Source organism: Orcinus orca, chromosome 7 (genome assembly GCF_937001465.1).
Source record: "Orcinus orca chromosome 7, mOrcOrc1.1, whole genome shotgun sequence".
Classification (NCBI taxonomy): domain Eukaryota; kingdom Metazoa; phylum Chordata; class Mammalia; order Artiodactyla; family Delphinidae; genus Orcinus; species Orcinus orca.
Window position 1 is genome coordinate 42939123 of NC_064565.1, and position 22667 is coordinate 42961789.

The window sequence follows — 22667 nt, forward strand, 5'->3', positions numbered from 1 at the left end:
CAGCTTTAAAAACAAAACAAGAACAAAAAAAACCCTCCACGCTATTCCCACTGAATGAGAATATCCAGAGGGAGACCAGGGCTTACCTACACAATTTAAACTCTCAATTGGTAACTCACAGGCATTATACTTGCTAAGCCCACAGCATTTGTGGAACGAACGGCAAGGTGAAGAAGGCTTGTGTTACTGTGCTCTGGCATACATACACAAACACACATACAGGGGAAACTGAAAACTAATTATGTAATTTGATAATAAAACATTAGATCTGGCTTATTGTATCCTCCTATCTACTTGCCCTCAACTCTTCCCTCCCAATGATTAAAAGCTGCTGGAAAGCTACCTTTTGAAACTGGATTTAGTAACAATGACAACTGTGGATATGGTGGAGGGAAAACCTGATTTGAATCTCTTAAAGTTTATATTCTAAAATTAGGTAGACAATGTCCATTGGTATTTCTTTGTGAGAATGTACAAAGCAGAAGAATATATCCTTTCTTAGTGGGTTAAACAACTGTTAGAGAATGCTATGTTATTTTTTTAAGGAATATAAAATTTAGGATGCTTAACTTGGGTCATTCATGATCCATATACGTTAGAAAACAGTGTGTGAAAAGTAGCTGACATTTTTGTACTATGAAAATGCAGAGATGAAAGAATTCTAAATACTTACAGAATCCTTTCCAGTCTTTTTCTTAGGTGATTTGTGTTTTGACTCTGATCTTTGTCTAGTTCTGTCTTTTTCGCTTTCCCGGTCTTTTTCTTTTTTATCCTTCTCCCGTTCAGCATCTGACTCTGGAGAGTCCTGTGTAAATAAAAAAACAATGTCAGCATTTTGATAAAGAAACCATTCCATTAGAAAAAAGTCCCTATATAGGTAATATTTAAGAACACCCACATATAACAGAGTATGTATGTGTTCCTAGAGTGGTGGAATCTGAATCGATAACCTCAAGGAATTTAAAACATTCCCAAGATTCATGAGATGAAGTTGGTCTTTCCTATGGGAAAGATGACATTCTGATAGGGTAAAATACCACTAAAAGAGCGTCACTAAATTAAGTGTGCCTTCATCACTAAGATTAGGTGTATCTTGATGTGTACCTAAGATTAAGAGCTGAAGGTAAAGGAAAAAGTTTAAACATTTAAACTTGTGGTTCTCAACAACAGCTCAATATATATATATATATACAATCACACACCCTTGGGTCTTTCTGTAAGATTACTATAATAAACCAGAGTGGAAGTCTTAACACTGTGTTATTTTTTTTCAAAGTTCACCAAAAGATTTTAATGAAAGATTAAGGTGAACAACAACTATGAAACTCTTGAGTTTAGGTACATACCTAAACTCTGTTGACTGCATCGGACTAGACAGAAATTTCTACTGCCACTGAGAAAGTGAAGGGCAAAAGCCTAGGTACAGTGTAAAAATTAAGAGTTTGCTTACAGATTTATGTCTTCTCTTCTTGCTTTTCTTCTTATGTTTTTTTGATTTCTTATAACTTCTCTCTAAGCAGCACAAAAAGAAAAGTGTCAGAATTTGAGGACATCCAAGTGTCAATGATTTTAATCAAGTTAAAAGATATGTTTACCAGATTCAGCACTAGAAGAATGTTCTGAAGCAGAACGAGACTCTGATCGCTGTCTTTTTTTCTTTGAATGGCTGTCATCATCATCTGAATCTGATCCCTACACAATACAAATAATTTCATTCATAATGCTGCTAACAAATATTTCAATACACTTATGGTGCCATTTTTAATAAACTTCCTTACTGATCGAGAGCGGGAGCGTTTCCTGTGATGTTTTTTAGATTTCTTAGAGTGTTTCTTATTCTTTGAATGATGATGTTGACATTCATGCTACAGGGGCAAAAGAAAAAAATTTCAGAAGTTCACACTTTAGACAGTACATCATGGAGAATTTTTAAAAGCTTTACAAATAGGTTCTTAGAGTAAAACTGCATTCATTTTGCGTATTTAGGATGTACTCCCCCCTTGAAATGGTGCAAAGAGTTACTTAACAAGGAACAGAAGAGAACATTTTAACTATCCTGTACCCACTCATTTGGACATCTAAACACAACGTTCAAAAGTATTAATAAAATACTTTTTTTTAGCAATGAGAATGGTGTGGGTACAGTAGGGACAATTGATACCCTCCATAAAGGTATAATCTGCAGAATAGTTACACTACTTTCAAAAACAACAAAATGTTATTCATACGTGGCTTTTCTGATGAACGTGGCTCAGCACTGAAATAAAGAACTACCTCAGAATCATCCATAAAGGAGGTTGGTCTCAGAAATTAAATGCAAAATCAGCTCTTTTCACCCAAGGAGCATTCCCTTCCTAGCCAAGCTTAAGATATCCAAAGGCAATCTAACTACACATGAAATCAGAAAAGGAAATGTTGTCTCTGTGGATTAACTCTGTCACTAAAATAATTATGAGGCTAGTAAGGGAAGGAAAAACGCTGCAGTAAAAACTCCTTGCCCCCAAACATATCTAAGCCTTTGAAAATAAATTCTGCTTCAGTTTACGAGTAAGTGGAAACAGAAAATCTGGTTCAGGGATTCTGTCTCTGTCTCTCTCTGTCTCTCTCTGTCTCTGTCTCTCTCTGTTTCTCTCTCTCTCTGTTTCTCTCTCTCTCTCTCTCTCTCTCTCTGTCTCTCTGTTTCTCTCTGTCTCTCTGTTTCTCTCTCTCTCTCTCTCTCTCTCTCTCTCTCTCTCTCGATTGACTGATTAATTGTTCCCTGACCAAGGATCAAACTGGCGCCCCGTGCAGTGGAAGTGCAGAGCCTTAACCAAAGGACCACGAGGGCAGTCCTCATTCTTTCTTTATGTCACTGTTAACTCTTCTTCCTTTTCTACTTCAAGGCCCACATTATTGGGGTCCAAGTCCTATTCTGATATGTTCAGCTTTTCCCTATGCTGCCATCATTTTGCTCCATTTATGACCTCACCACTAATACCCCCCAGCACAGATCATGAAAGAATCTTGTTGGAGATTCCTGAATTGGGGGAAAATGTTAAGACACTACCTAGAGCAGAGCTTATCAAAATTAAATGTACATTCTAGTGCTCGAGAATCTTGTTAAAATGGTAATTCTGATACAGGATTTCTGCCGATGGGGCCTGATGTTCTGTATTTCTAACAAGTTTCCAGGTAAAACAGATGCTGCTGGTCTGAAACACACTTTGAGTAGAAAAGATCTATAGGTCAACAGCACTAAATCTAGAGGCAGCTGGGAAACAATATATGGTACATGTGTGACATGTTAACAGAGCAAACTGTTGTCAACAATAATATTCATCAAGAACAATAAATGCAATGCAACAGTCAACAGTCAATTAAGTGACCTGCTATGCCCAATGACCATCGGCAGCACTATAATATTAAGTATGTGCTAACCTTGGCTTGCTGTAACGTATTGGTTTGTCTATAACTGATAGCACAGCTTACTTGTTAAAAGCACTAGCCCTGGAATCAAAAGCCTATGTTGGAATCCCTTCCATGCAAATTACTTTTTCTCTTTGCCTCAATTTTGCTCATCTGTAACTTCATAGGGTTGTTATGAGGATTAAGCTCATATATGAAATATCTGTAAAACAATTAGAACAGTGCCTGGCCCATATAGGCAGCAAATACTACTATTCAAAAATTATTGGTCAATTTAGCATATTTACTATCTCCAAGTGCCCATCTGAAATCTTCATCAAAATACCCTTAATTCAGCTAGTGGAATAACTGCAATTTTATCATTACTTATTATTTTAACAAAAACTTACTACCTTATTCCATTATTTTTCAGAACATCTCTGCGCTTCCAACACATCTAATGTAGTATAATATCTGAAATGTGCTTAAAAACTGTTTTCTATCTGTTTTACAAGATTCTGATTTCTTTTTAGGTTTACTAAGTCACCCCATTTGACTGCTAAATTGATGAATTTCTGTAACACTGTATAAGTATGAAACAAATATGAATAGTGTCCACTAAACAGATCTTTAAATTCCCATGCAAGCTTAGTTTGTTTCAATTAAAAGCCATTTCTATAGAATAAACCATTCCCTAATCATCCCAGGTAGTAAGTACATTTGTATAAAATTACTTAAAAGTATAATTTAAAAAACGTACTTTGATCATTCTAAATTCTTCAATTTTTAAAAAATTTTAATGTATTTTGTAATATTTCAGCCACTTATGATAAAACTAAAATTACCTCAAGCACATGCATAAAATCTTTAAATATTCGTTTTCTTTCAGACTCTAGAGTTATATCCTCAAATGCTGGCTCTTTTACAAATCTCTCCCGGATCTGAAAAATTCAGATATGGAATCAATATATGAATACTGAGAAGAGTATACCAATATGACTAAAAGGAATCATAGCAGCAAGTGAAAACTGTGACAGCCCAGCCCCCTCAAAGTGTTTATTTCCTTTCCTCTAGTTATCTCTGTGGCTATGAGAAAGAATTAAAAAATTTTTATCTTCAGTTGTAAAGGAAAAAATTTACAAGTATACATACATCTTCCCAGACAGCATCCAATTCTATTGGAGGAGTAGCTTGTTTCAACATACTCTTAAATGCAGATTCTTTTCGTTTCATCTTCCGAGCCTCCTCTTTTTCTCTTTCGCGTTCACGGGCTTCTGCCTTTTCTAGTAACTTTTAGAAAACATATTTAATCAGTTATAATAGTATAATAGAATCTGTGTTAACTGAAATAATTCATTATAATTAATTTAAGTATTCTCCTATCATCTATAAGTTAGAGAGCCAATTATTTTTAGGAAAGGAAGCTTACCATCAGCCATCATCTAAGTACATTATATTCTGTTACCTCACCCTGGAAGAGTGTCCACTACTCTGTAAAATACTATTCCTATTCCCTTATTTCAGTAGCTTACATACAACTTAAGTATTTTTGGCCAAATGTATTAAAAACTATACTACTAATCTAGTTGTTCATAACAGTAAAGATGATAACTTACACTATTGAAAGCCAACTTAATATTTCCTGCATCTAATGTGGTTGATCTTTTAGTCGAACTGATTATTGCCACAAAGTCTTCAAAAGTAGTATTTACTTCAACTACAAATCCTTTATCCTAAAAAACAGAAATCTTGTTAATATTAATAACACTAATCAAAGGAACACAGTATCACTTTAAAATATATGGCACGGATTAACAGTTAACAGCAAGTATACTAGTTAATAATACCAAGTATATACTATTTACCTTTAGAATGTCTTTTATTATCTTCTTCTCATCATGATAACGTGCTTTAAGATCCTCAACATAAAACTTGAAAAGGTCAAGTGCAGTTGATCCTAATGAAAAAACTAAAGAAGTCAAAAGCTAGCTCTAATCAAAGAGCTGCAATTACTTTTTTGTTTATAAAACAAAAGAAAGCACCCCCCATGCCCCAACACAACCATCTTTCCCTCTGGCCCATTCCAACTATCATAACTACAAATTAGGAAAGAGAAGAATCTCACCCGGCTGACCAAGCATATTAGTGAATCTAATGTCAGAACTAATTGTTGGATACAATTCCATCCAAGATGACATAGAATGCAGTTGTCCATGTTCATGCAGTTCATCTAAAAATATCTGGGGGAAGGGGAGAACAACAACGAACCCATTATATATTGAAAAGCCATCTTTAAGGACTTTAGAAATATTGGTATAACATGAACGAAGATACATGTTAAAAACAGCTATATTTAAAACTCTTCTGCCAATGTTATCACAAATATGTTTAGGTGCAAAGCATATTTGCTCTTTGATGAAAGTAAAATCAGCTTTTAGGCAAAAAACTATTTTGGACTTCAGAGAAAAGGACTGTTGAAAAGCTACATTACCTTTCCAGGCTTCAGTTTACTGTCCCTTAAGATAGATCATCATTTCCAGTTTGCAAATAACATATACAAATAAAGTCAAAACACTGGATGTTATCTCAAATGATGAGGCTAAAGAATGTGCATGCACATTTACTGCAAAATATACTTTTTGTTTTTAAACATAACGCCTAATGTGTTCTGAGGATTTTTTAATTTAATTTTCTTTTCTAAGAGGAAGATATACAATTTTACTAAAGCAACATACATATAGTGTGGGGAACTAGGACTCAACCCCCATGTCTGATTTTAAAACCTATTTCCTTTCTTCCATATTACTGTTACAACTTAAATTTTTATATGCTCACTTTATCCATTTTTTTTTACTATTTGCCAACTTTCAGGGCAACATAGTGGGACTTTAGTACTCAGCAATTTCCACATTTCCTATATCCTGAAATCCTTAGGGAGTTTTAATTCTATAAATGTCCCTAAATTAGGGGCCAAATTCTACTCCTAAAATTCTTATACCTGCACTGTTCAACGCCAGCAGTATATAACACACAATGATTTTGAAGGTTTATTACCAAAATAAATAAATAAAAATATATTGGTTGCATGTTAAAAGACAATATTTTAGATATATTGGGTGAAATAAAAGGTTACTAAAATTAGTAAGAAATTAAAATCATGTATGTGGCATACAAATTTTTATTGGGTAGCACTGTCCTGAATGACACCAGACATGTATAATACCACTTCTCTCCAAATAGGAATAAGCATGTCAATTCAGTCTCTATTTCCAAAATTTATTCCTCAAACTTAATTTCTATCCTTTCGTCCTTACCCTTCAACATAAATGGGAGCTCAACCCACCCCTGCTGTGTGATAACCAAGGTTCTTCACCTACTCCCTTTTGAGTCCCTAAAACAGCCTAGAAACCATCTTCAATGATGCTCTCTAGGATCTTAAAATCTACTTCATCATACCTGCTTTGCTAGTATTTGTTTCACTTCTAGGTTGCTGATAAAGTCATAGAATTTCGACACTGAATCCATTTCAGTAGTGAATCTCCTAACTTGAATGAAAATTAGAAATCACCTGAGATTTTTTTAAAGAAAATATGAATTAAAATAAAGATATTTGTAATTTATTTCTTAAAACTCACCAGGTAAGTTTTATGTGAATTCAGGTTTGAAAACCATTATGCTAAAACTGTATGGCTCTTTCTCTCTTTTATTTACTAACCCCACCTTGGGAAGGGGAGGAGAAGATGGAAACCAAGTTGCTTCAAAGATGGCTGAGGCTGGTTATTTCTCCTTCCCTTAGAGGAGAAGGCTCCCAACGTTGGCACTAATGACATCTTGGAGCTCGTAAACTTTTTTGTTTTGTTTTGGGGGGGGGGTTGGTCCTGTACATTGGATGATGTTCAACAATACCTCTGGTCTCTACCCAACTAGATGCTAGTAGCAACTTCTCCCCAAATCATGACCATCAACAAAAGCACTAGTTGAACACCACTCACTGCCTCAGGCCAACTCAATAATATGTCTTTTCCCTCATCTTCCTTCTTTTTGTCTCCTCATATAAGGTTCATAATGTAACTACTCACATATGCTTGAATAAACCTTCAAAGATTTTATTTAATAACAGAATACCCCTATCCTTCAATTCTTTCTTCATCCTCTCCCTTTTTTTTTTTTTTTTTTGCAGTACGCGGGCCTCTCACTGTTGTGGCCTCTCCCGTTGCGGAGCACAGGCTCCAGACGTGCAGGCTCAGCGGCCATGGCTCACAGGCCCAGCCGCTCCACAGCATGTGGGATCTTCCCGGACTGGGGCACGATCCCGTGTCCCCTGCATCTGCAGGCGTACTCTCAACCACTGCGCCACCAGGGAAGCCCCATTCTCTCCCTCTTGACTGGTTCTCTCTTACCAAAGAAAAGCCACACTCTTAACCCTGAAAGTACTCTTGAACTGTCTTATCAAAACATCAGAGAAAGGTCTGATTTTGCCTCTATTTACCTTTAAACTATTTGGCAACTCTTTAACTTCCCCTAGATGTCGACAGTCACTGACCTTAAATGTCACATCTAACTATAGTTCTTTCAGTCTTATTTCATAAAGAATCTCAACAGGGCTTCCCTGGTGGCGCAGTGGTTGAGAGTCCGCCTGCCGATGCAGGGGACGCGGGTTCGTGCCCCGGTCCGGGAAGATCCCACATGCCGTGAAGCGGCTGGGCCCGTGAGCCATGGCCGCTGAGCCTGCGCGTCCAAAGCCCGTGCTCTGCAACGGGAGAGGCCACAACAGTGAGAGGCCCGCGTACCGCAAAAAAAAAAAAAAAAGAATCTCAACATTTGCCACTTTTGGTAAATTACCTTAGGTGGTATCTCAATGAATCATGTGAAGAAATGGTAAAAACAAAACCACAGATTGTAGTCCCCCTCCCCGTCCCAATTTGATTCATTAGGTCTCAGTGGGGTTCTAAGAGTTTGCCTTTCTAATAAGTTTCCAAGAGACAGTGACATGCTGGCCCATACTTAGAGAACTGCCCGAGGCCATTAGCTTTCTCTGCATGATTAGGGTATGTTATCCCCATGACCACATTTCAGCTTGGAAGAAGTTGAAATGGTAGTTCTTTTAAAAACCAATGATGTGGGACATCCCTGGTGGTCCAGTGGTTAAGAATCCGCCTGCCAATGCAGGGTACACGGGTTCAAGCCCTGGTCCGGGAAGACTCCACATGCCGCAGAGCAACTAAGCCCGTGCACCACAACTACTGAGCCCACGTGCCACAACTACTGAAGCCCACGCGCCTAGAGCCCGTGCTCCGCGATAAGAGAAGCCACCGCAATAAGAAGCCCGTGCACCGCAACGAAGAGTAGCCCCCACTTGTCGCAACTAAAGAAAGCCTGCGCACAGCAACAAAGACCCAATGCAGCCAAAAAATTTAAAAAATTAATTAATTAAAAAATGATGCTGGAGTTCTACTCGTCTCCTTCACATTCAGCTGAAAATTCAGTCACATTACCACAAGTAGCTATAAACGAGGCTAGAAAACTTAGATTTTAACTAAGGAGCCATGTGCCTAGGAAGGGGAGAACAGATTTTCACGAGGTTGATTATACTCTTCTGCAACCACTTAGCTTTAATATCTCTTATGAAGCTTTTGCAATGGTTTAAAATAAGGAGAACTATAAGGTAAAATATAACAAAAATAAGGAAATCTGGGTCACAGAAAATATAAGAGAAAGTACAATGTCAATACTGAAACTGGAGAACGTGGGTCAGAAATCCTAATATAAAGGCCACAAGCATCTTTTGCTAAGCCTAAAATATGGCTTTTATGTGTCTGGCATCGTTTCTGATTACTATTGATATAACTGGTATTATCATGTTTTGCTTCAGATATTCAGCTCAGTAATTTTCCTCTGCTACTATACCTCCTTTAAAACGTATATTCAAAACTTAAAAGAGACCTACTGAATCAAATTCTGGGGGTGAGGCTCAACAGTCCCTGGTTTTAACAATACTCCGAATGATCCTTTGGGAAACCACTAAGAGGAAACCATAGAGAGTAGTAAATGTTACGTTTTTATGGAATGAAGACTGCAATAATGCTATTGGCTATGGCATTTAAGATGATTAATGATCTTTGGCACCATGGGGAGTTTTCTAAAAGCCCTGTAAGTGATTCTGATACATGCTAAGTTTTGAGAACCACTGCCTTAGGAGATGACAATGTGCTCTACCCTAAACCAAAACAACTGTTCTTTCAAGAAATAAAACCTCTTATTTAAGTCACTGTAACTTAGCACTTACCCTAATACAGTGTTTAATGAAAGAGACCCAGTAATTAAAACACAGCATAGATTCAAAGTCTGGCTCCACTACTCAGTAGCTGAATTTGGGCAAGTCACTTCTTCTCTCTAAGCCCATTTCCTTACCTATATAAATGGACATAACAAAAATAGTACCTACTATCATAAAATAAGGCTATCATAAAAAGAGGTTATAAATTTTAAATGCACAGCAATAAGCAATAATGCTAACTGCTATTATAATTATTATTGAAATGGAAATTTGGTGAAATATAAAATGCAAAAATTCATTGCTCTGTGATAGGCTCCATTACTGAGAGACTAAAAGTGATACTTGGAGGTCAAAATAAGCCACTGGCCTATATAAAGAACATGTAATTTTAGCTCCTCTGTATAGTGTTTAAAAATTATGGCCCATCCTCAAAACCATTCTCTAGAACCTAAAAATCAATTAGTACTAATAACTCATCACACATTTTATTTTCAGTCCCCCCTCATGATATCTATTCCTCTTTCCCAAGTGAAACCTTACCTATCAGTGCTCACTTTAAATACCGAATCTGCTATAGCCTTCCATGTTCCCCTAGCCTGAAATAGCTACTCTCCTTAAGTGGATTCATAACTAAATATAGAACTTAAGAGTTAAATTTGTATGGATCCTCTGCAAAAGCCCAAGTTAATGATCTGAGATCAAGATTCTCAAAATTGTTTACATCACTATTACAGGTCTTTAACCATATTATACAATTAAGCTAGAAAACAGAGCTTTTAAAATTACCTGAAAAGATTCTCTGTTTTTACGCTGTCGTCGCCTTTCCCGAAGCAAACTCTTCTGTTTTTCTTCTTCTTCTTCCTTTTCTAAAGCCCGAATGTGTTCTTCAAAGCAAATTAACGCATCTTCTTTATCCATGTCTAGAATTTTTTTCAGTTAAAAAAAATTAAAACGTCAAATATCAGTAAAGAAAGCAGTTTACTTATTTGCATTAACTCCCTACAAAGTTCAAATTCGTTTTACCAAAGTATTTATATTTAAACTCAAATATGACTTCTAATTATCTAAATAGGAAGTGTTCAAGGAAAATTTATTTATAACTTTTTTTTTTTTTTTTTGGGCCACGGTGTGCGGCTTGTGGGATCTCAGTTCCCCGATCCAGGGATCAAACCTGTTGCGCCCCCTGCAGTGGAAGTGCGGAGTCCTAACCACTGGACCGCCAGGGAATTCCCATATGAAAAATTTCAAAAAGACCTCATTAAATCATAGCCCCCGAATCCGAGGATGAAACAGAGAAAACACATATGACACAAGTAATAAAACGAAAATAAAACTGCTGTGATAAATTTGTCAGCAATATCAGAATTACCCAAGGAGTTTTTCAAAGTACAGAATTCTAGGCCCTCCCTCAAACTTACTGAAGTATGGTATTCAAAAGGATAATCAAGAAAGCTGTAATTTAAAAAGCAACTAGGTAGATCAGAAAAAGACAGAACTTGGGGAAGCTTACTGTAAAGTAATGCTAATCCATTTTTTGCCTTTTGCAAGCAAATCTCTAAAGTCATTACCTCGAGAGGACAGCATGAGTAAAATGTGGTTATTAATTTGGTTCCCAGTAAGTCACATATAAATGGCAAGGGACAATTTCAGCCTTTACCTAATAAACATTTGAAGAATACCTGATAAAGCTAACTTCAGATTTTGGGGGAAATATTTTGTCCTGAATCACAAAACTCAATTAGAAAGAAATATCCTATTTGGAAACAAACAAAACAGCTTTTCAGGGATGGACAAACAATTATGTAAAATTCAGTTAGTGATTGCATAAAAAAAGTGACCATTCTTCGCTGCTGGACAACTTTTAAAAAACTGTTCCTTCCACTTAGTCATCATTCTTACTCTGTAATTCTTCATCTTCTGCAAAAGTTGGATTATCCATCAGATACTGCTGGGCTTCAGACCAAGTAGTAGAGTATGTCACGTTAGCCATGTTGTCAAGTATGTTTTTTAAGGCTTCCCAATTTCTCTTTCGCAACTGCTTTGCTTGTTCCTAAATCAAAAATATGAATATATGTTTTGAATTTCAAATAAAGTATGACATATAAACTGTAATTAGTGAAGGTTTCTTCACATTCTAACTGATGTCCAAATTTCAAATGTTACCCATTTACTTTAAATATCAACACTCTTTACCTTTCCAGTGCTCTTGCCTAACTGCTTGGCTCTTACCTTCAAAATTTTTTTTTAACCTCTCGTCTAAAGCTGGAATCCCACCTCCCTCACCCCCTTGCAAAATCTCTCCTCCCACAACTATGCATTGTAGACACTGTCCAAACGAAAGTTACAAATCACACAACAGGTAAATGATAATGTGTTCAACCACTTTCAGCTATGTTCAAATTTTTGTCAATACTACTTACATTTCTGTAAGTCTCTTGGAAGATTGGACAGCATACAACTTAGTGCATAACAAAACAGAAATGAGCAAAACTAAATGTATTTGTAGCATAGTATTTTAGTGTTTTAAAACACTATCCTACAAATACATTTTAATGGTAATAATTACACATTACTGCTGTTCTTGTAAAATAATCATAAATAAATGCCTTATAAGCAAAAACACTGAGCATTTTTTCAAACCAACAAGCTAAAAATAAGTATTTTTCAAAGTGGGCATAAGACAGCCAATTAATGACAACCTAAGTATCAGCTGCACAAATCTCTACCTACTATGTTCACATCAGTACTTATTATTATAGGAGCTATTTTTAAATGTAACTTCTAATAAATAGATCTGTTGCACCATATAAACTAAATAAACCAACAAAAATGAACATGTTATAAAGTAACTCCTAAACAGGATGAAGAAAATCTTGTTTTATCAATAAACAGCAGTAAGAGTGAATAATACCTTTTCTTTTTTTGAAAGAAAGAATAAAACATCTTCATAGATTTCAAGACGATCACGTTCTGATATTGCATTCCAGACTTCCATCTCTCCAAACATTTGCTCTGCTTTTCTGTTTGTTAAAAAGATTAAATGTTACTCTATACTATACCATAAAAATTTTAAACCATTTTAATTTTATTCTAAATTTAATACCACCAAATGAACACTCTTTTCCACTCTTAAGTTCATGATTGTATTATAAAAGAAAACTTTTGTATAAATTTTGTTGATTTTGTTTCAAATAAACAAGATGTGGTTTCACTGGTTCAAAAAAAAAAAGAAAACTTTTGGATAATTAAGAAAAAGAACAAAACAGCTTAGGCCTTGTTTTCTCCTTTAGAGATAGAGGAGATAATTCCAATTGAGCAATGTTTTGTAGTTAAGACTACCTGTACTTCTCAGGGTAGCGACAAACTGCCCATGGAACTAAATTACAGACTTCAATAACTGTAAGAAATTTAGTTAACAGATAAAATAGGACTATTGAAAGAAATGGAAGAGTTCTTCACTAAGGCTTTTCTGGAAAAGTGAGGAAAGTAAGAAAACACATAGGGAAAATGAACGTAACAGCTTATTGCAAAGATGTTAATAATGAATTACAATTTTAAATAACAAAGCACTCCAAAAAGAAGAATGCTATATAAATGTAAATTTTCAAAAATGCTATATACATAATGAAAATAGCCTATTTCTATTCCACAAATACAAAAAAATCTGAATTCTTTTTTTTTTTTTAACATCTGTTTTGGAGTATAATTGCTTTACAATGATGTATTAGTTTCTGCTGTAAAACAAAGTGAGTCAGCTATACATAAACATATATTCCCCTATCTCTCCCCCAACTTGCATCTTGAATTCTTATATTAAGGAGAAAGGAGTCAAGCTTTCATTATGAAATAAAGTCTTTCTCCCTTTTTTATTGCAGTCCCTAATTAAAAACTCAGTAAGTCTATGAATTCCACATTTAACTACTGATTTATCTTTTACCTTATGAAACTGTCACATTCACAATCATTTAGCTTTAATGAACATCTGAATCAGTTACTGCACTTGGTAAAAAGTCTGACACAGAAACAGTACAGTAAACATATACCATGATCAGTAAAAATCTTACTTGTATCTAGTTGTGGAAGTCATTTTTTCATGATTTTCAAGAAAACGCTGAAAGGATTCCTTAGCCTCTTTGTATTTGGATCTTGCTTCTTCTTTTTCTTCTTTCTCTGTCTGGACTTTATAAGCATTAAAGGCCTGCTTTTTTTCACTCAACTTTGCTAAAGCACTAAATAGAAAAATATCATATAAGAGTAAATGAACGTAAGATGATCAAGTGTTAGTGCTTTGAAAAAACAATAAATTTCATTCACAAATTAAGAAAATGTCAGTAAGTTATTAAAGATAGCAAATAATTACAGAAAATAATTTCTACTTTAAAAATAATTCTAACATCTATAGCAGGGTGCCCAGACTATATGACAAGCCTTTTAACTTTTTTGGTTCTTATCAGACATAAAGCAACTCAATTATTGGTATCCAAAATAACAGAAGACCATGGAGTGAAAAGTTGTATTATTTTACATAATTTAAATTTTCTAGGCTTAGTTTGCTCAAGGTGGAAAGTAAATTAAAAAAACAAACTGTTACCTGTATCGTGGATCATTAATGATCATTTTCATAGCTTGCTCCCATGAAGCATTAGATGGTACCCGCTGAAAATCATTTAATGAAAAGTTAAAATTTCACACAAATATAGTAAGTCATACAACAGGGAACAAAGTATAATACTCACTGCAAACATCAATCACTTCCCTTTGCAGGAGTTTGAAAAAAGGTCTAAAAAATAATTCATTGAAGCAAGCAAATCTGTGTAATGTATCTATAGACTAAAAAGAACAACTGAAATTTAAACAGACCATGAATACTTCTTTCTCAGACTATTGATTAGAAGACAGAACAATTTTTATGAATAAAAAACCTTATATTAAATACTGAGGTGGAATGTGCTGTGTAGTACCTTACACATTCTTTTTGGTTGAAAGTCAGTTTCTCAAAGTTAAAAAGAGAAAAAAGACAACTTTAGCTCATTTTCAGTCACAGCCGTTTATAAGATTAGTATTTTTAATAAAAGCATCAAGGTACAAACTGCACTGAAGGATAATTTCATTTATTAGATACTTAAAATAAAAATCTCTATTATAAATACCTTTTCCTTCAATAATTCTTTAAATGCTTGCTTTGCTTCCTCCTTTGTATTCCAAGTATATGTTTTTTTTGCTGGTTGGCTTTCTTCCTCCTCCTTTTTGGGAGTAAAACTAGAGAGAAATTTATACACTGTATTTACAATTTAAATAAACACTTGCTTCATTTAGGAAAATAATATTTTATTATTATTTGTTTGCTGTTGAGGTAAACAAATAAACTTATTTGACAAGTTTAGAATAAAGTCTCCATGAGACACATTTAATGCAACATAAAGAAATAAAAGTACTATATAGTTTTTTCCTCTAACATTTGGTTATTAAGACCTTGTACAAAGGCTAAAATAAACATTTATACTACAACACTAGTTTCACTAGCCCACAAGTTAATACTTTCAAATGGCTTATAAAACTTATTCAGCGTCCTCATTTTAGTGTCTTAATAATAGGATTTGGACAAGTGTGCATAAAATATAAAAAAGATGTAGAGATCAATCTAAATCGGGATTGGCAAACTACAACCCATGGGTCAAATCCATCCTGCTGCCAATTTCTGTAAGTACAGCTTTACTGGAACATGGCCCTGCTCAAGAGTTTGCATACTGATTATGGCTGACTGCGTACTACCACAGCAGAATTGAGTCATTGTGACAGACTGTATCACCAACAAAACCAAAAGTATTTACTCTTTGAAGGTTTATGAAAAAGTCTGCTAACACTGATCTCAAACAAAGAATTACCCAAGAATTGTCAACTGTACTTGTTTGAGGGATCTTTATGAAAAAGTTGTATAATCTTAACATTTCTTCCTTTATAGAAGAGAATGCAGGAAAAGACAAATCAAAAAACAAACCCCACCCCCCACCTTTAAGTTGAATGCATATTCTGGAATACATACTAATAAAAAATACAATTAATTCATACCCTCTGAATCAAGTAACCTTACTTTGGAGTATTTATTTAAAATCATCAAAAATATTGTAAAGAGCACAGCCAAAAGTTACGAGCTGTAAATGATCTACGTTCAAAGTAATTAAAATCAAGTTCATTATACTGACTCAAGTACTATAATAAGGAAACAAAAAAGGAAGCAGAAAACAGTTGTTTGTTAAAAATGTGAAAAACAAATTATTGTGAAAAAATACAATAGGTATGAAAAGATGTAAAACAATATTATTCTAGAAGGCCTAAATGTCTATCAGTAGGAGAATACTGAAATTAATGTATATATAAATAATATCATGTTGAATATTAATTATATAAATAATAATAATCAACACGATAGGATTGGATCTCTACTGATGTAGACATCTCTGATATATTTTTAAAATTTATAATATGCATGTATTTTAAATGCACAAAAAAGGAAGAAGGATATAATTAAAATGTTAACTCACTCTTTTACGCCTTCAAATATACTATATAGATATCTTTTTAAACTTCTAAAACATCAGAAAAAATTATAAAGCTATTTTCATACTTTGGAAAATGAACATTAAAATTAATCAAAACAGTTTATAAAAGGGGGTAGGAAGATGAAATCAATATACTTAAATATTAAGATGGGTGATCATGTTTGGATCTTGACATCATGATTTTTTAATATTTTTTAATGTATGTGGATATCTTTAAAATCAAGAAGCACAGCTCAAGGTTACTTTTTATAGCTATAAAAAGCACAGCCATATGAAATATTACTAGATCATAGGGTACAAACTGTAAACTTAGAGATACAGCTATTTGGCCTTATTAAAAAGTTGTACCAATTTAACCTCACTAACAGTTTTCCTGTACACTGTTAAGTGTTATCTTGATTTTTGTCTACTTGATTTTTGCTTGTTTGTTCAATACTGAACTACAGCAACTTCCCTGCAGTGCTGTAGTAAGCCATATTTCAGAATGAAATAGAAAGAAAATCAATAATTCTGATACTGTCTTTACTTAAAATTTTATTCTATTAATCATGGGATTTTTGCATTGATTTTGATTTAAAATACTGCATTTTGATTACTAAGTTTTTGGCACCCCTTCAAATTTGTCTCTTACCCTATCACCAGCTCTGCTTCCTAAACTTGTGTGGATTAGTTTTGCAACAGTTTGAAAGCATGACTCCACAAAACTCAATCTCAAAAATTATCCATTATCTAAAGGCTTATGTTTTGATTCTCAAAAAACTTTTATTAAACATTTAATGGCCACTGACTAGATCAGCAATTTCTTATATTAATGAAGTCTGGTACTGATTTGCAGAAAACAAGTTACTAAACTTACTCAGCTACAGTTTCCTGCTTAGATGTTTCTTCTCCAGTATTACTAGACACTTCAACACTTTGATCCTGAACAGCAGGGGTACTAGTAAGTTGTGCTTGTTCTTCAGTCGAAATTGTTACTGTATTTTCATTATCTACAACAGTAGCAACAATCGAAGTAACCTCAGGCTCAGGAACAACTGGAACAGTTCCACCCACAGTACTAGAAGCAGAGGTGGAAGCACTTGCATTGGCTGCAGCAGCAGCTGCTGCTGCTGCAGCTGCTGCAGCAACAACAGCAGCTGCTGCTTCTGCAGCAGCCATGGTGCTCATTGTGGTTGGAATTTCTGTTGTAGGAACTGGGGCTGTTGATGTGGTGCACTCTTCTTGTTTACTATGTATTTAAAAAAGAGAAAGCTAGTCAGTTCATTATGAATAATCGCAAAGCCAAATAAAGTTAGTTTTAAATTATCATAAAATCAAATGAATAAGAGAAACTACTATAAGGGAAAAACGGCAGTGCTGCCAAACTATTAAGCCATTCAAAAAGATTAAAACCACAGTATGAAACTGAATTACTTTGATTTAATTCAGCAAACATTCGTGATAATGTATGATAGGCACTCATGCAACAATCTGCATTTCCCAAAGTCCAATAACTGTTTTCATTTACAAAATGTCCTATCAGATTGTATTATGCCATAAAATTTGACCTATATCATTAATTTCATTTCACCCATTAAAAGGAAAACCTGAGTAAAGGAAGGGAGATAATACTGATACAATACTTCATCCGTTCCCAAATTAATTCAAATCAAATTTTGGACTTTTCTGTAACAGTTTTTGTTAAGGATGCTGTCCAAATTCTAATAACTGTCTAGGAAAGCATCAAGTGTGTATCTTGAGTAAATATCTCTTTCCCTACCCCAAATCCTCTGAAGACATCAAACTATCAGGCCTACCATGCTAAATACTATTTATACAGTTAAAACAAGGATGTTATAGGAGATACTAAATTTGTAAATATGTACTGATGTCCAAAACTGCTTACCTGCTTTCTTCAGCTTTGATCATTGCTATTAAAGAGAAAAAAAGAACAGTTACGTACTACATAGCTTTTAAATACAATCAATGAAAACAGACTTTAAAAGGAGATAAAAGTTCTATACAGTAAGATTTACCACCCTTTAAAAAAAAAAAAATCACTACATTTATAGAGCAAAGGTTCTGTAAATTCCAGGGCAGCAATTAAAGAATAAAAACAAACTTTAAATAACAGCAAGTTTTAGGAAAGCTTCTTCCCACAATGCTACTTTCTCAAAGGCTGTTGGCTACTGCAAAAACTCCCTGAAAGTATCTGCATAATTCTGGAATAAAACAGTTACTTTCCCCAGGGATAAAACTACTTGTTTTTTGTTTTTTTTAAAGATACTAAATTCAAAATGGGGTCGAATGTATGTTATGAAATTCCAGCACATATATACTAGCATTGACAGGTAGATAGATAGTTATGCACACCAACTATTTATAATAGGGTTATATCAGAAATGAGCTTGATATTTCTTACATGAATGAACTCAGAATCTACCTATCTACAATATTATTATTAGCCAATGCTAGTATAGAAGTATAAATTGAGCTTTAAAGATCTGTACTCAATATTTCAGCTTTCATTCTAGTTAAAGTAAATTTTCCTTTACGGGTAACAAAGATATCTCATTTATTCAGCATTATTAGGGAATGAGGTGCTCCATGTAAATGATAATATAAGCTTAACTCTATGAAAATATTTTTAAAACTTATCCCCTTTTAAAGGAAATCTGTTTAGTATGGCTGACAAAACATACTAAAGGGGTTATCATTACGAATTAACAAATATTTCGGATAATGACCATCCAAGCTAATGAGATGACACAGGGAAAAGGTAAATAGACGTAAGACCACAGTGCCTTTAAGAAATTTTTATTCTCACTTTCCTGTCAGAAGTTGTTATACGTTGCAGACTACTTTATTAGCCCCATTCTCCTATAATCTGTTGCTTCTAAGCCAATAGTTTATGACACCAGATTCTATTAGAAGAGTAAAAGAACTAAATTCTCAATTCCTACTCTGAATCTCTGCTATTTTAAGCCCTAGGTTTTATATTACGTAGTATTTCTAGATTCTCAGGGATATTCTGAATAGTTGAGGATGTTGGAAAATTCTCCTTTTGTAAGTGAGGCATAGTATTCTATTTACTTTAATTCTCCCATAATAAACATAAAGGCTATTCTGCAGTGTTGTGCTAAAATAAAATCAGCATTAAATGTAGAGTCTTACACTATATTAACAAAATTTTAAATGATAAGAGTTCAAGGTTCTCTGCTATCTGCTGAGTTGTCACATATTCCATGTGTGCACCAACACTCATAGCTGTCTTTAGAAATATCGTATATGATGTTTTTGTTCAATTTTCCAATAGTAAATGATGTTTTTTGTTTAAAAAAGAAAGTAAAAAGTACAATGTTAAAAGCTACAAGCTCATTTATAATATAACCCTTAAATGAAAGGAATTCTTTGAATTAGAGATTTCTCACTGCAGATTTATCCAATTATGGTTAGTGAACATTCGTGACATACTCTTAAAATGTTAAATAATGACAGAAAATGAATTATCAAAGCAGCTCACCATGCAGGTTTGATTTTGTAATAAGACTTCCAGCAACAATGGTATTCTGGTATCCTAGTTTCAGTGGAATCAAATCAAATAAAAATCTATTTAAAATCTATAGAACCGAGTTCTAGAGCAACAAGAAAATAAGAGCCCATAAAACTGTTACACCATTTAAAACGTTCTAATCACTTAATTAAAAAATATAAGGCCTTTGTTTGAACAATCCTATTTATGAAGGACTGTTCCAATGTGAATGACATATATACATAAAAAAGTAACATTAAAAATTATCTTTCCCTGTTTTACCTTCAAGATCTTCAAGTTCTTTAGGTTTCGCCCAGCGGGATTCTTTCGTTTGAGAATTGTAATAGTAAGGCTTTCCAGAGTCAGATTTGTACTCCTTCCAAGGGCATTTAGATAAAAGTTGCTAAAGCAAAATAAAAACCTTCAGTTAACAGTAATATACTTAGCATCTTTCATCATTTACATCACTGTTTTTACTACATACTATCAACCCATACAATTCTAAAGCTTGCGAGATGGTGATAATATAAGCTACCAACTATAGGACACTTACTAACTAATGTTATTTGAATATATTATGTTTGTCTAAGGTAATGTACCTATTAAGGGGCAAAGACAAGATTCAAAACCAGGTCTATCTGAATTTCAAACCCTATGTGCTCTTGCCATTTACATCCCACCATAGGTAAAAATTACCATCCATATTTGACAAACAGGCTTCTTAAATACTAATACAAGTAGGAAAAACATAAAATTTGGGAGAAACCAAAGTCTGATCTGGTTATGCTTAGATTTCAGTTTCACAAACAATTTATTACAAACCTATGTGAACTACCTTATGTAAGGAAGCATTGTTATGTATGATATACTTAAAACCTAATATACAGAACCTGTTAGGGTGGAATGAGAATGCTACTGAAAACTCAAATTTAATCAGTGTCTTGGGCAAATATCTATGTCAGTATTGGGATAAATAAAAAATTTTATCATCTGCCAACTTCCCCTCCCAAGTACTGCTGTTCTATAATTAGTGTGGTGGCCTGGAAAATATTTTTACCTCCTCAAATTCTTAATTAAGAGAAGGAAAAAAAGAATATGCTGCCTACTAGGAAAAACTTCAAGTATAGCTTTGAAATGCCAGATCAGCTCTTACTTAGGACTCCAGACTTCCTAATTAAACCACAGGTAATATTGCTTACTTAGTTTATTCCTTCAATCTTATTTTCATATCTGTATATTTTGAATGGTAAAATTTACAACATAAAATTAAATATACATACTTTGGGGGGGGGGATATTTTCCAAAGAGACAATTTCCCATTCTAAAAGATGGAAGTATTTGTATTTGTAATTTAACTTCATCTCCATTATCCTAGCCCCACTGGAAAAATGTAAGAGCCCAGTAGACGATATCTGAAATCACTCAGGTTTGCTATAAAGAGGAAAACAAATAAAGGGCAAGCAGAGAGAGAGTACTTTTTTTCTTCCAATTTATTCTTTAAATACCTTTCTTAAATTGATACCACCTGACAAAGGTTCCTGAGCAGGGGCAAATATCAGTAAACAAAACTGGTCTGCCTATAGAAGGGAATGAATTTTATTTGTCTTTTTGCTGATTGGTGTGACTGTATAAACCCTTTTCTCCTCTGAATGCCTTTGTACCATCCTTTTCTGATATAAGCAATACTATTCTTTGGAAAGCCAAATACCCACCAAAATCCTAAAAAAAAAAAAAAAAAAAAGACCCAATCTATTTAATCTCTAAATTCCAGTCCTCAAACTTTTACCTCAGCAGGAGTTTTAAGATCATCTGGTTTCTCCCAAGTAGACTGTTTGGTTTCAGTATTATAGTAGTAGGTCCTTCCATCAGGTGATTTATGTTCAGTCCACATTGATTTCTAAAGAAAAATAATTATAAAAAGATTTAAATTATTTAACAGTGCCACTGTAAATAAGTATCAGTATCATTAGTTTCAAAGCAATATATGAAGAAATTAAAAGTATAAAATGGGCATACTTTTGACAGTTATTTAGAATAATTGATCAATGCAAGCAGGGAGGTAACCGAAAATAGAATATCTAACCCAAAGAATATTTACATCAAGTTGGACAAAGTTCTAAATTGACATGCCATAAAGATGCAGGCATCAAAATCAGAAAGGATGCCTTTGTATGACAATCAGAACTTAATAATCAACAAGATGAAATTTAACAGGGATAAAATGTGAATACAAATGCCTCAACACAAGATGAGTAAGATAAAGTTTTACATGAAACTAGTTTGATACAGAATATAAATCCACTAATGGGGTCCAAAAGAACTACTAAGAAACTACTAAAAGTTATTAGTAAGACCTCAAGTATCAACAGACATGATAGCTCAAATAAAGGTTGCGTAAGGGGCTTCCCTGGTGGTCCAGTGGTAAAGAATCCGCCTTCCAATGCAGGGGACACAGGTTCTATCTTTGGTCGGGGAACTAAGATCCCACATGCTGCAGGGCAACTAAGCCCGCAGGCCTCAACTAAAGAGCCTACATGCTGCAAACTACAGAGCCCACACGCTCTGGAGCCTGCACGGCACAACTAGAGAGAGGCCCGCGCACTGGAACTAGAGAGAAGCCCACACGCCACAACGAAGACCTGACACAGTCAAAAAAATAAAGAAAATAAATAAATAAAAGGTTGGTTAAGAGTTTTATAAGGTCACCATATATACACATGTGCACAAACACAAAATAATAATAATAATAAAAGGGGCTGGGAGGAACCTTTGAGAGATGATAGATGTCTATGGTCTTGGTGATAGTTTCATGGATGTGTATTTATTCCCCAAATCATCCAGTCATACACATCTAATATGTATAGCTTTTCATATGTCAATCATACCTTAATAAAGTGGTTTTTAAAAAGCAGTTTTACAAAGAATCATGAATGAA

General features: G+C 34.2%; 1 protein-coding gene across 9 annotated transcripts in view; it reads right to left on the reverse strand.

Annotated features, from left to right (window-relative positions):
* PRPF40A (pre-mRNA processing factor 40 homolog A) overlaps positions 1–22667 on the reverse strand; it is a 54956-nt gene that overhangs the window by 1731 nt on the left and 30558 nt on the right. For 2 of the 9 annotated variants that reach the window (XM_004276805.3, XM_004276804.4), the window contains exons 6-25: positions 21519–21629; positions 20015–20135; positions 19724–19777; positions 18107–18131; positions 17078–17449; positions 14812–14920; positions 14253–14317; positions 13726–13890; positions 12573–12681; positions 11561–11711; positions 10448–10581; positions 5510–5624; positions 5250–5341; positions 5001–5117; positions 4537–4674; positions 4230–4325; positions 1779–1865; positions 1596–1692; positions 1451–1512; positions 674–805 (exon numbers count right to left, since the gene is read on the reverse strand). In XM_004276805.3, coding sequence (XP_004276853.2) covers positions 674–805; positions 1451–1512; positions 1596–1692; positions 1779–1865; positions 4230–4325; positions 4537–4674; positions 5001–5117; positions 5250–5341; positions 5510–5624; positions 10448–10581; positions 11561–11711; positions 12573–12681; positions 13726–13890; positions 14253–14317; positions 14812–14920; positions 17078–17449; positions 18107–18131; positions 19724–19777; positions 20015–20135; positions 21519–21629 — 2352 coding nt within the window. Of the gene's footprint in view, positions 1–673; positions 806–1450; positions 1513–1595; positions 1693–1778; positions 1866–4229; positions 4326–4536; positions 4675–5000; positions 5118–5249; positions 5354–5509; positions 5625–10447; positions 10582–11560; positions 11712–12572; positions 12682–13725; positions 13891–14252; positions 14318–14811; positions 14921–17077; positions 17450–18106; positions 18132–19723; positions 19778–20014; positions 20136–21518; positions 21630–22667 lie in introns of all 9 variants that reach the window. The other 7 variants (XM_033400046.2, XM_033400042.2, XM_033400048.2 and 4 more) reach the window with 4 other exon arrangements.